General features: G+C 40.4%; 1 protein-coding gene across 1 annotated transcript in view; it reads right to left on the reverse strand.

The window, feature by feature from the left end:
* Positions 1–17,231, reverse strand: part of LOC103185558 (non-muscle caldesmon) — a 94,629-nt gene that overhangs the window by 38,887 nt on the left and 38,511 nt on the right. Inside the window, exon 3 of the mRNA XM_042335111.1 lies at positions 6,379–6,497. Within this exon, the coding sequence (XP_042191045.1) occupies positions 6,379–6,455 (77 nt within the window). The 5' untranslated portion in view covers positions 6,456–6,497. The remainder of the gene's footprint in view (positions 1–6,378; positions 6,498–17,231) is intronic.

Genomic DNA, 17,231 nt, shown 5'->3' on the forward strand with positions numbered 1-17,231 from the left:
TTCCATGGCATTCCATTGAATTCCATTCTCAAGCGAGGAGGAGGTCAAGGGTATTTTTGCCCGTGGCTTTGGCACATTAATAGGTCTGATGGACGCCTGTGGCTGATTTGTGTCAGTGTAGAGTTCTATTACGCACTGATGTTCCAATATACTGGAACAGAAAGACTGGAACGTCTTCCAGCCAATTTCTAGAGGCTTTGGCCCTGTTCTGTGGGATCACACTCGAAACTTTAAAGCCATGTAACAAATAAAACACAACAGAGACATAATTTATTATTATCCGGCCCAGCGTGAACTAAAAAGAGATTTTGTTCTCATTTTCTTTCACCTCAGAACTTTTAACAACATCCAATCAACAGCACTAGACTCCCCCAAATCATTCACTGGAGTGAGGAAGGAGCCTGGAGATGTTGTAACAGGCCTACGCAGAAAGGGGGCATTTCCATGGGAGTATAACATTTGTTGGTCACTGTTTCTGTTCCAACATTATTAGCTGCATGTGTTGTCAGAATAAAGCATCTATTCAATTCAACGAGCCATGGTGGTAGCTCAACAGGATATCTAGTTTACACTCTTCCATCCCCATGAAAATCACTGGATTCCCACTAGACTATAAAGTGCCAATGTTTCGCATTCTCTAACCAGGTTGAGCCTTGAAACAGATTTATTACAACCTTGAACGCTACAGGAGTGAATGAAAGCAATGCTGCTAAGACTGGAAAAACTGGCATCTAAAGAATTTCCTATCATAAACATTAAGTGCAGTTAAAAATACTTTCTCCAGAGATCATGGCGAACACAAATGCTCACTTGCTATTTATGCCTGCTTTGTGCAGGGTTTAGAGATTTTTTTCCGAGAAAAGTACTGTATGAAACTGGACTTTTAAATGACCCAAGAATCAGCTAATAACACATAATGAGACTGGATGAATTAATGGCCAATACACGGAAAATATTTAACAAGAGAGCAGCTCTTGCCATCAATAAATAGTCAGAATCTAAAATGAAACACTCCTCAGCCATTAACCCCTTAATTGGTATTTAAAAAGTGAGTCTCGATATACAGTGGGTGGGAGCACTGCAATGTAGAAAGTGCTGCCTTCGAATAAGATGTTCAGCCAAGGTTCTGTCTGCTCATTTAGATGGATGTTAAAGATCCCATGGCATTATTCAGAAGGAGAAGGGAGTTTCTCCTTGTGTCCTGGCCATCAATCCTCCAGACAAATGTAAGACATTGCTGTGCATCAGCTGTCACAATTGCCGACAAAATATAATCACTACACTTTCCTGTGAAGCGCTTTGAGACATCCACCTGATGTAAAAAGGCACTATAACAAATGCAAGTATTATTATTGTTGGCAGTAGCCTATTGACAAATCAGTTTAAAATTAAATAAGAATAATTTGGACATTGTTTGTCTGCCTATTTATAATAATAGTAATAATCCTTGCATTTGATATAGCGCCTTATCACGTATTTGAGACGTCTCAAAGCGCTTCACAGAATATACTGTAAAGTAAATTGACTTTATTTTCTGGGCGAAACGTGGACTGTATAGTTAAGTGAGTGCTGATGATATCTTGGGAAGATCTGACTTGAAGGATTAAGAGACATTGACTGAGTAAAAGCCATTGAATTAATCTAAACAGTTCAAATTCTAATATCACTGAAGGACTCAGGGTTAGTGACTGTACCTACTCATCTTTGTAAGTATCTCTGGTGTTTTTGGGCACAGTAACTCCTCCATCCCCATGGCAATATGAATCAGTTAAAGTGCTTCAGGAAATAACACACCCAATGCATGGGTCACTGGCAAATGTAATCATTCGGCAGCCTTGGTTCTGCTTATCAGGTAGAAATCTTTTAGAGGTTGGTTTGTTCACCCCACAGTGTCCATGTTAATCATTTGTGCTGTGGGCAGGGATTCTTCCCGCTCAGCTCCTGCCAACCCTGCAAGCCAAAGCCCTAACGGATAGGGTGGTCCTAGCTGGACAAGCTGCGGAAGCGAGCCAGACAATGCTCTCAATATCAAGCTATACAGTTTTAGCTGCTTAAGCTCCCAGCAGTACATCTGTGAGTCTTTGGCTCTTCCAGCCTGCACCTAAAACTCTCCAGAATTAGGTAAGCAGGATGCATCCCTCCAGGAATAGAGTGTGCATTCTATTCCAAACACAGGAATTTCCATGCGTGGGTAGGATGCCTGGAACTCAGTTTGGTTTGGATATTCTTAAGCATGGGGATGGGTTTCTGCATGTGTTAGACACCCGTCTGACCCTCAAAAAAATCACACATGGCCATTCTTGCTTCATATCATTTGACAAGTGGCTTTTAAAACCAACTGAAATGCAGTGTTTTAAAACTTACTGCAGCCTCCGAAATAGTGCGGAAAGCAGGAGTCAAGAGGGAGGCAGGAAAAGATTTTAGGATATAATTTTTTCCTGGCAAATAAGGTACAGAAAAATTAGGTTGTATAAAAAATAAAAAGAGATACGAGCAGAGGATTAAACTTTTTTAAAAAAAAAACAAGGTCAATAGGGCAAGTAGAATTATACTTTTGTGTTCTGCTTATTTTAATTGTTTAGCTTTATTATTGCAGCGATAGAGCTATTTCTGACATCTCAGATGTTTTATTACTGGTTTCTTATTGCATGTTTCAGTGGGAATTTCACAAGCGCAGCTGGAAATCGAAGAGTCGCTTCTTATTTTTGAAAAAAAAGATCCATTGTATCAATTGAAGCCGACAGATATGTAAAAAAAATTTTTGACCATTGCATTGTGAAAGAGGCCCTGATACCAGCAATATTGAGCATTAAGTCATAGTACTGCTGGCATTTCCGTTCACTAATGTTTGTACAGGCTCTGTCTCGACGTGTACAGTTGCAATGTGGGTAACTTGTAATATCTGAAGGCTTGTTAATTCAGTTCTCACGTAGAACCATAGAAATATATGGCTCAGAAGGAACCCTTTTGGCCCATTGTATACGTCTTGACATGTTATTCTTCATGTTACTCTTGACCGTGCTACTATTTATACATTGCTTCCACAAAATGAGTAGGAAACAAAAAATCTTCTTCTGATTTCCCCTCCCCACCACCTCTTGAAGGCAGTCATATTGCTGTGAATTCCATCAATACTTGAAGACCTCTAGTACCTCGCCTAAGTAACCATTCTTCTTATGTGTGTCTAATCATTGAGCATCAGAGGGAATGGGTTATAAGGCTATGAGGAATGGGATAGTGAGCCAGCACAGGCATAACAGGTTAAACAGCCTCCTAGTGCTGCATATTTCTATGGTTCTATCTCAGCCAGGATCAAATTGTCTTCATTCCAATGCCCACACGCATCCATTCTCCATCAGGAATCAATACAAGAACCAACAGGAGCAAGAACTGAAGTTTGCCCTCTCCAGTCCAGAGCCTCTAAACCTAATGATAAACCTCTGGTCACTGCACTGATGGAGGTCGGGTAACTTAGCATCAACTGGTCTCTAGCACAAGTAGTCGTGCAATTACACACTAAACTGATTGCACAGATCCACATAATTTGATAAAACTCCTATTCTGATCTTGGTATTGGATACGAACTGTGTACTTGGAATCTCTCTACCATTTTGAAGGATAAGTATGTAGTCAGCCATGACATACAATTAGATTCATATCTTTACGTTATATTGTTCTATATTCTAAAACAGTTTACAAAATGCAATTTCTTTGACCATTCATTCACAATCGTATTCTTTTTTTAATATGTTAGTTCTGGACCTAAAGAAAGACCCTTAATCAGAAGCATAACTTTGCTCTTGGCATCGAATAGTTTTTGGAATGTATGAAACAAATCAGACCGTTGAAAGCCAACCATAAAACTGCTCTAATTCCGCTTTCCCTCCTTAAGTACAGTCAGGCTTGTCAGCCCAAGGCAATTTGAGTTATATTGTTTTGCTAAAAGTTCACCTCAAGTAAAGGATCCTATTCACTGTACAGACTCCCCTTCAATACACCAGCAAGAATGAAAGCAGTGCATTCAGCTAACCTTAGGAGGCATTGGATAAGTCTACAGCATGTCTGTATGGCTCATTAGGCACCATTTTAATCATTCTGCTGGCTCCGTTCACATGAATTCCTCCAAGAGTAAAATGCTGTACTCTTATGATGTGCCTATCAAGCAGTCTTTCTTGGATTCTTGAATTGCATTGTAAAATAGACTTTCATTACTGACGAGACATCAAAGGTCTTTAATGCAGTAACTGATAAATGACTGCACTGTGCGCAATCGGCTGCTGTGTTTTGCCCAACAAAATAAACAGTCAATTCACTTTACAGTATATTCTGTGAAGCGCTTTGAAGTATCTCAACGACATGATAAGGTGCTGTAAGAATATTATTTTGGGATGACTTTGTACTTCATTCTAATCTGGTCTGTGTGGTGTGCCACACACCATCATCAACACATGTGCCCTGTGGTCAAAATGCTGCTGGCATCTAAAGGGATGCCGTTGCTCTGTGAATTAGTGGCAGTGGAACAATTTGGCTTGTGCCAGTTACTGCTGGAAAATCTGATTTACACCAACTTTTCAAATGCAAAATAGCGCCCACTCAATCATAGGAAACAGATGTAAGTCATCATGTTAAGCTTTAACAGGCGATTCACGCAGTTCACAAGTAAAGTAATGTAAAAATAAACTGCAGAGGAACTGCTCATCCAAATGCAACCAAACTGCAGGGCTTCCCTCATTGTCTTTCCATTGCAATATTGTCTGCTGGCTCATGTCCCATCCTGCGCTGCCCCTCCCAAACTGTTAGCTCATATTCCAACATGTCCTTGAGACAGTTTCCTAACTTTACCCTAAGTCTCCTTGACTGTGTTTGATCAAACTAAAATTGCCATTCCACTGTATTTAATGAACAAATATAATTTACTTACTCCATTTGGCCCCTAAATATGCAAAAGATTTGGATGACGTGTTTACACATATCATTATGAAAACGTATCAATCTTTCAGTTGCCTTCTTTTGAACTCTGTTCTTCCTTGTTTATACAGGCACAGAGGTGGGAGAACGAACTAATTGCTGTTGAAGGCCGATAGCATATAGGGAAATGTAGAAAGCAGGACTGACAGCTATCGGACAGAAAAACAAATCATTCAATCAGGCTACCGATTCAGTACAGTCCATTATTAGCAATGGAATTAGTGTTTGAGATATTTCCTTATTTCCCAGTCCTTTTGAGAACTATGAGACTCAGCAACTGGGCACAAACACCAGGTAGGTAAGGCAAGGATATTGTCAAACTGCTGCTGACATATTCAAGTGAGTCATTTCTTGACGTCCACCTTAGAGTGTCTCTTGAGAATATGCTTAAATTAGTCTGACTGCCTTCGATTTAGTTTCCTCGAACAAGTACCACATTTGTGTAATTCATAAATAGACTGAAAGAACTGAGGTGACATGTGAGAGCTTAGTTCTGTTTTTACTGCTGGAAAGGAAGTCATTTTGTCATGTGTGGAGCAGGAAAGACAGATTTATACTTCTTGCTCCGCATTGCATCAAGTCAGGTCTGTTCAAAACTAACGCCTGCTAAGCTGCACAGATACAGGACTCTAAAATTGGATGTTAAGTTATTTTTTAAATGTTATTCCAGTGATAGTGGCACAACAGAAATTTAATAATATTAGAATAAAAGGTTTAATGAAAGCTCTTTCGTGGCTCAATGGACCTCACAATATTGTTCAACGGACCGTATGAGAGGGAGTCCAATGTGATTACCACCTGACACATTTATCTTGTGGTGGGTTCCACTTGCACAGTGTCTGAAACCGCCTCCTCCAGATAACAAACTCGTTCAAGGGTTGGGCTCCAGCTCAATTTATGCTCTTCAACCTTAACTTATACTGAACATTTGGCAGAGAATCATCACCAAATGCGGGGTGATTTTCTACCCAACATCCAGTTTAAACACAGTATAACAAAACTTATTTGGAGATCATACATTACAAGATCTGTGTGGCATATTTACAGCTATTTACATTGTTTGATAAATGTTTCTGCTGCATTTTTAATCCTCAAATAAACTGCATTGCAATTATATTTAAAAGCTAAGGCACACTGAAGCAATTTAACACGATTTAAATTAATTCCACTGAACATTACAGGGTCAAATGCGTTGTTCTAGTGTAATTCCGGATCAAATCAATGCAAGTGATCCCATATTAAGGTAGAAATGGGACTGGTTGGAATCGAACAATCTTTAGGATAACTAGTTGAATCTGGGGAAAATGTAAAATGATGGATACTGTTGATTCAACTACAACAACTTGCATTCATATAGCGCCCTTCACGAGGGTAGTAGACCTCTCAGTGCAGAATGTGTAAAGTAATTACCTTTCCACCTCCCGGCGCATTTCCTCACGCTTTTTCCTCCGCTCCTCCCTGCGACGTTCAAACTCATCCATATCCATGTCGCTCAGCTGAAGTGTCTGCTCTGATGCCTTGGTAAAAATCTGCACAGAGAGAAAGAGAGAGACAGACACAAGGGAACACATTTCAGTTACTCACTCAATGAAAAATTGTGTTTATTTTGTAATCAAAAATTGTGTCGAATTACGGGGAGGGGGATGGGGAAGAAAAAAAAAGTTTTTCTCGATCTGGAGTTAATTGCAACAATCAAAAATAAATATAGATAGATAGATAGATAGATAGATAGATAGATAGATAGATAGATAGATAGATAGATAGATAGATAGATAGATAGATAGATAGATAGATAGATAGATAGATAGATAGATAGATAGATAGATAGATAGATAGATAGATAGATAGATAGATAGATAGATAGATAGATAGATAGATAGATAGGAAGGTGGGTAGGTAAGTAGGTAGGTAGCCTCTGCTCTCCGTAGTTCTCAACACTGCTTACAGATTTTGAGGAAGGTACGAGGGTTTATTGGCAGGGGGATTTAATCTAAAGCTGCTCACATGTGGTTTAACCCGCTGTCCATTTCTGTGATGAGTGATGTTAACAGTGAAAATGGTTCTTTTTGTTTGAGCAAACCTGCAAGTCTTGTCACATAAAGCTCAACCGTTTCCTAACCGAAATAACTTCACTCCAGTTTTTACAATCCAAAGAGTCCAAGATTTTTCTGATAGCAGTCATGCCAGTGCGTAAAAACTGTCTGTATATTACGGTTTAAAATATCTGTCCCAACTAAGAACGGTTCCAAACAAATAGATTTAGTAAGAAGTTGAAGCTGAACACATACTTTTTTTTCCCTCCCCCTCCTTGGACCACCCAGAAGTTGGGCGATGGTTTTAATTCCTGCCCAGAATTAAGCTTTCACAGCAAACAGCAAAGAAAATTAAAAAAAACCTCTTACCAGCCCAACGTCTGTGGTCTGCCTAACCTTGCTCTACCTTTCTCCTGATGTCTTTTGCTCCCCTCATTAACACACAGTACAATCAATGCCTCTTAAGACATCACATCGGTTCCAAATGCATCCCTTTCCAGCCCAAGAGAAAGGAATGGCTACTAGCAAAAGGACAAGCTTGCCTGCCTTTNCTCTCTCTCTCTCTCTCTCTCTGTCTTTTCGTTCCCCTTTCTTTGTTTACAGAGCTGTCAGTGGTTAGCAAAACTCTGAAGGGAATCTGGCATTTAAGGCCAACTCTTAAGATTGTTTCCTGTAGAGTGCTGCAGCCCTCCACTTCCTTTGCAATCCCAGTTTAAGGCAATTCCGCGCAAGCAAAGCACCGAAATGACACTGTGCAAGTTCTGTACAGACCCACCCAGCCCCTCGCCCCTCGCCCCAGCCCCAGCCAGCATACTGCTGCGGGGCTGCCTGAGGCTTCTCACATCTTGGCTTCACATCTCCCGTCTTTATTGGCAATACTTCTGTCGGTGGAGAAAGAAAAGTAGCTGCACAAAATTTTTTTTGTAGAACTGTTAGCATTGTCATCTGTAGGAATGCACAAAGCTTCTGAACTAAAACAACATACGGACCGGACCCAGTGTTGGTGCTGTGGACGTACTGGGGAATAAAGCGAGCTGGAAAAATTATCTGTCTCAGGTTTAGACTTTGACTCTGAACAGATGCCGTTCCTCTGAGCACAATAAACCCTTCTTGGGTGTGTATGTAGGCACACATTAGAATTTTATGTAATTTGATGCTTCCCACAAGTCCATTTACCTTTTGGATATACAATTCTGCTCTCAACTCACCCCAAACACACACACACAAACACACACACACAAACACACACACACAACCACACACACATACACAACCACACACACACACATACACACACACACACAAATACACACACATAAACACACAAACATACACACACACAAACAACCACACACATACACAACCACACACACACACACACACAAAACACACACACACACACACACACACACAAACACAACCACGCACACACACACACACAAACACAGGAGTAAAAATTAAAGTTGCTGGATCTGAAAGTTGCTCTATTGCTCATTACAGCTGCATTTTCTGCAAGAACGCTGTTCGGCACACAATTTTTTTTGAAGGGGAAGAAGGACAATCAGTGTCACAATATTATGCCCCATGATACGGTCCAATTTGATTTACGTGACATTTGTCCCTGTAAACAAACGAGAAGATGTTTTTGTCCTTTTTTTCCCCCTGCATTAAAATCCTGCATTATTTATTGCTACCTTTGTGTTACTTTGGATGTGTTCTCTAGTACTTTTGAAGTTGCAGTGTTCCAAGTACTGGGGACTTTATAATCCAACTTACGCAAGTTTAGTAACACACGATTGTGTTGGCTTCAATAATGCAAACAACAACAACAAAATTACATTTATAGAGTGCCTTTCACGTCGGGAGGACGTCCCAAAGAGAATATCCTGTGACAACTTGTGCTAATTCAGGAGCCTTATTACAATGTTTAATATATGATGTGTGTTTGGCTCAGTTGGTAGCAATCTCACGTCACAAGATAACAGGTTGAGCTCCACAACAGGGACTTTTTAACTCACAGCCTCGGCTGACACTTCTGCAATATTGGTGTTACCTTTCTTTGGATGAAAGCTGTATTCGCCCCTGAATACCTCTTAGCATGATCAAAACGCTTCACAAATATAATGTCCGCAAAAATCTCACAAACAGCCACGAGGTGAACAATCAGTCTTATTGGGTTGACCAATTTTCTGCTAATATTTAGAACAAATATGATCGATTTTTAACGCTCTATGCATTGAGCTTCATCTTGCACATTTGGCTGCAAATTCATTAGAAATGAGCCGTGGTGACATCCTTAATTAAGGTGACATCCTTAATTGTTCCACCTCAGTCTAGATGGGTGCATGTCTATATTTAAACTTCATTGAACTGAAGCAAATGGGATTGGTAATCTGATCAGTGTAATAGGAAACTGTTTTCTCGTTGACTGAATATTGTACAGTCAAATTCGGTCGAGGAAATTCACATCATACCACGGTCTAGTGCAGAATGAGTTGTCATCCAGAATACCTCTTCTGTGCGTTAGAAATGTGGAGAGCTCTGTGCCACTGTTTGAAGCTTGACAGTGGAACTATAAGCTGGCAAAGACCGAGAGAACCAAGGTGGCATCGCTTAAGAGGAGCTGAAATGGAGTTTGAGTAGTAATAATGGTTTCCAAGTTGGCTTCAAGATCCAACTCCTATGAATAGACTGTTAGTATCAGATCAGTGTTAGGCAACCAAACTGCATAGTCAGCTCAGTTCTGCGAAAGAAACAAGTTCACCTTTCAAAAAAGCTACAGTCTAAACATGTCACTCTTGATGCGGGAGAGTTTGAGCCAGTTTTGGCACAATGTTTAATGTATCTTGCGCTGAAAATATTCATAGGAGTTTACTGTATTAACTCAGATAACAACACCACCAACAACAACTTACATTTGGATAGCACCATTCACGTCAGGAGGACATCCCAAGGCACTGGACAGTCAGGGATTTGGCCCCGAGCTGGGGGTTGGGATCAGGAGGGGTGGAGGGCAGGGAGGGTGTGGGTAGGAGGGTGACCGAAGCCACTACTTAAAGTATAAAGTATTGTAGAAATATTATATATTTGCTGTGCGCAATTGGCTGTCATATTTTGCCCACAAAATATACAGTCAATCCACTAATAATAATAATAATCCTTGCATTTGATATAGCGCCTTGTCACGTCTTCAAGACATTTCAAAGGGCTTCACAGAATATACGGCAACGTGAATTGACACTATATTTTGTGGGTGGAACACAACAGTCAATTGTGCGCAGTAGTGTTGCACAAACAGTCGTGACCATATTGAGTGAGCATATTTGTTTTGAAGGGATTATTAGCTTAATATAAGGGTGGATGATACAGTGTATTTATACAGTACTTTAAGTAGCTATGTTTGTTATGTTGCTCCCAGCTAAGTAGCAGGGTACACGACTTCATAAAATCAAGTAACTGGAACAATTGTGAGGTAATTCCATGAGGTATTTGTTGCCCCTCAGGCTTGCACTTGGTATGGCTTTGAAGCATAAGTGCAGATTCCAACGTTGCAAGAGATACCGATTCTGGGAACCGTTCCTGGGTCTTCGACAAGAGACTTAAAAAAACAACTCTCCACGTTGTAACTCCAGCGAAGAATGATATGGTGTTATTTTCACCACTGTTGGCTGTAACGTGACATTTATTTGGGCAGCCTCAACCCAACTTATATGGGCTGCAGATACAAAGCATTGACGTGCCCATTATTCTATGATCTTTCTCAGGAAAGTCAGAAGAATAGAGTGACTTTTGAGGGTAATGGAAAACGATCTTCTGAAGCTCGTGCTAAGAGAGTTGTCGGACGTTTGCTCTGTTCCATTCCTCAACCCAAACGAGCCCTTAAAACCACCACAAAAATACTGTCAAATTAAACTGTCAAATTAAACATCAGAACCGTATGCAGGGACGGACGTGACTTGATTTTATCTCACTTAAAAAGGCCTTGGCTTCCTTGTGGGTGGAACAATGAGAAGTAAGAGTTTGACTGCAGACAGCTGTAAGTTCTAGTGAGCTCATCTAACACTGTGGCTTATGTGAGTATGTTTAAAATAGCTGATTGTGGTGACAATAAAATAAAGATTAACTCACATATGACTACAACATAAGTAAAGAATTTAATGCAAAATAAAGCATAGAGAATCTCGTTCATTGTTGACTCAACAAAACCAATGGCATTTAAGCAAAATGTGTTCACACTTAAATGCAAATGTTGCATCTCATCCCTGTGCTGTCCTCTGAGTATCCCATGTTGCTTCAGAGTGGAAATATAAACCCCTGTTGTTGCACTGTAAAGTGAATTGACTGTGTATTTTGTGGGCAAAATGGTGCATATATTCACTGTATTTACGGTGGCTATTTGTGGGACTCTTCTATGTGGAAAATAATTGCTATGTTTGCCTACAAAAACACCAACTACCCTCAACAATAATCATCTGTAAAATGCTTTGAGACATTTCAACATAATAAGCAATGTAAAAAAGATTTCTTTATGCTGTACAACATTTTTTCGTCTGCTTAAAATTCCATTCTAATTTTCTTGCTACAATGCACATTTTGTGATCTGTTAATCCAAATTAAAACAGTCGTGTTTTCTTAACTGCAACAAGTTGACTTGGGACTTGCAGCAAACCATTATTTGACATGGTAAAGTAGCTGAGACAGTCGGGTGGGGGGTGGGGGCGAAGGAAAGACTTAGGGTGCTCAATATTATATTCGTAAATAAACAACTTTGTTCTGGGACATAGCTCAAAGGGCAATTTGATAAATCACATCATCTGAAGGTATGAACTGAGCATTTTTTTACTATTTTATAGGATTACAATGTGAAAAATTACCAAACTATTGGTAATTGGGTGACCACTCAATCCACGATTGTTTGTGGGACACTGCTGTGCGCAATTCACTGATGAGTTTTGCCCACAAAATATGCAGTCAATTTACTTTTACAGTATAATCTGTGAAGCGCTTTGAGACGTCTCGAAGATGTGATCAGCCGCTATATCAAATGCAAGGATTAGTATTATTATTAAACGAAAGAACAACTCTGCAATTCTCATTCAAAAGTACTTGCAAGCCAGAAATTCCTGTTCGGAATGAACGTGTTCCCTCGATGGGTCGTTCTGGGTTAATAGACCACCTGTGTGAACCAAGCCGCACACAACGGGAAGGCAGGCTTGTGCTGACTGCCAAAGCAGTCCAGGAAGGAGAAAAAAAAAATCATCCAATTTTCTTTCTCCTGATTGCTGCGCAAGTGACCCCCTGCTAGAAAATATGTGCATGTGGATGTCAGCTTGGGTTAGCATCAGCTGTCTATCCCTCACCATTGGTTAAACAGACTGCCGACACTTCCTGTCTAGGTTCACATATCAAGAAAAACTACTGGAGCGAGCACTGGCAGACTGCGGTACTGATGCACGTGGAATCCTATCCCAGCAAGACAGATGAAGGTGAGGAATTGGAACAAAAAAACAGCAGGAATTTTGCATTAACTGAATGTATAGTAGTGGCAGAAGTGAACATCCAGTAATTTTCAATAGGATGCTTTTGAAGAGAGTCCAAGGTCACAAAATGTTTGAATTAAGGTAATACTATTCCTTGAAAATCAATGAATTCATACTTTTATCAAACAATTCGGTGGCATTTCTGCTCCATCTTTGTGCTAGCAGGTTAGACTGTCAAACGTATCACTTAAAGAATACTGTGCTTTCTCCATGGTCGTCCCGTACTTCATACACTATATTTTAGTGAATTAGAAGTCTATAAGTTTTAAGATAAACTACAACAACAACAACAAGATTACATTTGTTTTGCGCCTTTCAAGTCGGGAGGACGTCCCAAGGCGCTGGACAGTGAACAGCACTTCAGACCTGAGCTGGGGTCAGGGGGGGAGGGGAAGGTGGGTGCGGATGGCATGGTCAATGAGGGGGGTCTTGAGGTGGGACTTGAAGAAGGCTAAGGAGGGGGCGAGGCGGAGTGATTGGGGGATGGAGTTCCAGAGGTTGGGGGCAGTGGCTGAATGCTCTCCCGCCAGTGGTGGGGCGGGTGGGTCGGGGGACATGGAGCAGCCAGAGCCGGCTGAGCGGAGGGAGCGGGCGGTTTAGTAGGGGGTTAGGAGGTCATAGAGGTAGGGTGGGGCGAGGCCATGGAGGGCTTTGTAGGTGAGGACCAGGATCTTGAACTGGATCTTCTGAAGGATAGGGAACCAATGGAGTCGGGCGAGAGTGGGGGAGATGGGGTCATGGACGAGTCAACTGTTAGCAAACGAAATCAATTGATAACTGCTAAACACTTGCCTGATTTAAGTGTAGAATTCACCAATAGCTTGTGGAAAAATTCCTATTTATTTAATAAATTATATTAATTTAGATATTTGAGTGATTCTAACCACAAGTCCTGCCACTGATACAAGTTGCTCACTCTTTTATCAGCAAAATCCAGTTAATCCTGCTTCATGCACAAGCATTCTTGGAAAACAGCTGAGCTAAGCTACTGAGAATCAACTGTGTTACCCCGCAGTAACTCAGAAACCGTTTTCGTCTAAAGCTTCAAACACATTCGGTGTAACCACTTGTGTGTTTAGACGAAAATCAACTCTCCCGATGAAGGTTTTACTGCCTAGTAGAGTCAGCAGTGTGGGTAGAGACCAGTGCAAACAGCACACTACTTTCAGACTAAATACAGTATTAGCAAACTCCGAAGCGTTCCGAGGATTGTGATAGCTTTGCCAATGTAAATCCCATTTCTGTATAAGCCAAACCTCCAAAATCTATTAGAACATAAGAACATAAGAAATAGGAGCAGAAGTAGGCCATTCGGCCCCTCGAGCCTGCCCCGCCATTTGATAAGATCATGGCTGATCTTCTAACCTAATTCCATTTACCCGCCCTATCCCCATATCCCTTAATCCATTAGATTTTAAAACTTGTATGTTTATTTAGTTATTCTAATAAGTCTGCAATATTTTTGTGCAATGACAGAAGTTTGTGCCATAGAATCCCTCCCTTTTCTCCTGGCTCAGGGTCAGACTCCGCTACTGTCAAGCACTCCAAGACACTACCCCACATGAAGGCTGCTATATAAATGCAAGTTGTTGCTTTTCAGTCTTCATTAATGACAGTAAATGGCTCCTCTAAAGGTGCAAAGGACCAAAGAAGGTCCCAGATTTTAATCTCAGTCTGTGCTGAATGATCTAATCTCGATTAGGGGTGGAGCTGTTGGCCTCAGTGGCTCTGGGTTCGGGAGTCGAAAATCTGCCAGAGTTTCCTGTTGGATGAAGTCCATGTTTAAGAGGTCGAGGAGGACGGTATCAGACTTGGAGTCAACTTCCTTTTTCACACTCACCACTAAGGCTCGTGAATGAAGTATGGCCATTGGGACGAGGAGCCAAATATTGACTGGCGCCTGTACAATGGCACCCCAGTAGGAGTCAAACACTTTCAGGCAGAGTGTGAGAGACGAGAAAATTGGTGGTAAAAAGACTATTACACAACTCGCCAACAATGTAAAACTAAATAAGACAAGAGACAGAAGGCAGACATGGGACTGAAATGATCTGTGCTGCCAAAGTCTCCTGTTACTGTTAATACTGCATATTTGCATCCGCTCCGATTTCACAGATTTACTACTATTTTCAGTACTTAAATTATACAAGAAAAGAATAAACAGCGAGAACTTGTGATGTTTGATTTATTTTGTATATTCCTTGTGATAACCATGGAATACAATGGGAGGCAAGGACAGATGTCTCATTACGTTAACCCTTTGGCTGCTTTGATTGCAAAAAATCTTTGGTGGGATTCAATGGAAAGTGTCCAGAATCTTTCTATATCCAAGTTCAGTAGGTAATGCTCACCTATCTATTTAAACTGCTGAAAGAGTTCCATAAAATGTCATTGGGCGTCTACCTCACATTGATCATAGCACAACAACAATAATAATAATCCTTGCATTTGATGTAGCGCTTTATCACGTTGTTCAGACGTCTCAAATCACTTCACAGGATATGCTGTAAAGTGGATTGACTATATTTTGTGTGTGAAAAAGATCAACTATTTGTAATGATCAGCGTCTGTTAGACCCTCACTGTCTGGGAGAGCAGTCCCTCAGGCACAAGTGGTGTCGCTGCACAAAACTTTCTGGAATGAAACAGAAGGTTTTAAGTGCAGCTGCAGGATCTCTTGTCCTTGTGGCATTTATGTCTGGATGACCAGAGACTGAAACATCAGGGAAATGTGGCAGCGTGGCCCAAAGGCCATGAATGTTTGTGTATTATAATGTCAATTTACGATCCAGTGACGTATAGAATTGATCTCACCAAATTACATGATAGCATGAGCCAGAAGCTTGTAAATAATTATTTTCCTTTTATTTGGGCCAGGCTTGTGTTTGTGGAAAAGTTACCATAGAGATTTGCAGCACACAAGACCGCTATAACTTTCATCGCAAGTGTCTATTCCACGTTCACTACAAACAAAGGACAAATTTTGCTGGGTTGCAAATAGCACGGCTAATGTCCTCATCTGTTTGAGCAACTTTGTGTGCATACAGGTTTACTACGCGCGTGTGTGTGCGTGTGTGGTGCAGTTTTTCATATTTTCACAATGCTAGTGTTTGTCAAAATTATTGTCGGCAAAGGTAATTTCACATAAGAGTCATCAACTGAGGGCAGCTTTTCAAGCCTGAGACACTGAGATGATATAACTCTGCCAATATTACTGCAACTGGATCCAGTTACTAAGACATTTATTTAGTACATTGCTTCTGTCGAGCTCGCCTTCATCTAGTTCCATTTGCATCCAAAAAATAATTATTATTATCGAGAAATACCACTTAGAAATACCAGAACATGTTGTAATCCTAACAGTTTAAGTATCTTCTTATTAAGTATCTTCTTATTTGGGATGTAAAACAGTACATTCATCAACTTAGTTGAAAAACTAAACGTTGCTTCAGAGATCACTGGAAATGAGATCCAAACATTTCACTTATCTGTGATTCTTTCTTCACTACTTGGCCCAAGCTCAAACTACTCCATAAAAATGACCATCATCTAACACTTGCACAAAGCAGAGACACTCTCTATCACACTGTCTTTATGGAGTCATCAGAAAGGCACGTTGTATTGATGTAGTGAACTTTACAATGTTTCCTTGTTGATCAGGGAGCAATAAAAATGAGGAATGTTGAATCGGAGGTTTCAGAACAGCAGAGCGTTATGGTGAGAGTACTAGACGACTAAAATGGTACTTTTGCTTTAGGAACATAAAAACATAGGAACAGGAGTAGGCCATTCAGCCCCTCGAGCCTGTTCCGTCATTCTATTAGATCATGCCTGATATATACCTCAACTCCAGTTACCCACCTTTGCCCCGTATCCCTTGATACCCTGACCTAACAAAAATCTATCCTCCTCAGTCTTGAAAATTTGAATGGATCCATCATCCACAACCAAAAAGAGATTGACAGAATGTTTGTTCCAAGTCAGGAATTAGTGTCTCATCTTGTGATATGCTTTCTCCACTCTGAAGGCTCGAATGCTCCATATTTCATATCGTAATATACTCGGTTTTCGCTTGAGCAAGGATGCATATAAGGTGGGTTCTCATAAATCCTTCCACAGTGGTTAGCCAGAACCTGATTCATTCCTAAGGTTTGAAACTCTTGTGTTAAACCAATTATTAAAAGATTAGAAATGTTTGTGGTTTTACAATATTTATAGAACGTAGATTCCCATTTGCTTTCTGTGTGGCTTTATCCACCTTCCTTCCCAAGGTAGAACCATTTTGATAGCACAAAATACAGCATATAAGCACAAGTTATTTACTTTATAATTTGTGGTACTACTCATTTATTGTGGGGATGCCATGACCTTGACATATTGTATGTATTTATTTTTGCAAAATCTGATTTAAGAGAAGGGAATTTGGAGATTTTAGAGAAAGGGGAAAAGACTGCCCGAAGGCAAAATATCTCTTCAAAGTCAACTTTTTTTTATTGAACACCACATGAAAGCTATTTATAAATGTTTAGGGGAATAGCCATGGAATTTCCATTCCGTTGTGTTTTGGGAGAAACATGTCGTGTTTGGCGGAGGAAAGCTGCAATAAAGAGTAATTTTATACACAGCATTTAAAATAAGCCATTCACGGATGTGGTGGAAATGAATATGAACTATGTCAGTGGGTATCAAGG

Source organism: Callorhinchus milii, unplaced genomic scaffold (genome assembly GCF_018977255.1).
Source record: "Callorhinchus milii isolate IMCB2004 unplaced genomic scaffold, IMCB_Cmil_1.0 Scaffold5, whole genome shotgun sequence".
NCBI classification, from domain to species: Eukaryota; Metazoa; Chordata; class Chondrichthyes; order Chimaeriformes; family Callorhinchidae; genus Callorhinchus; species Callorhinchus milii.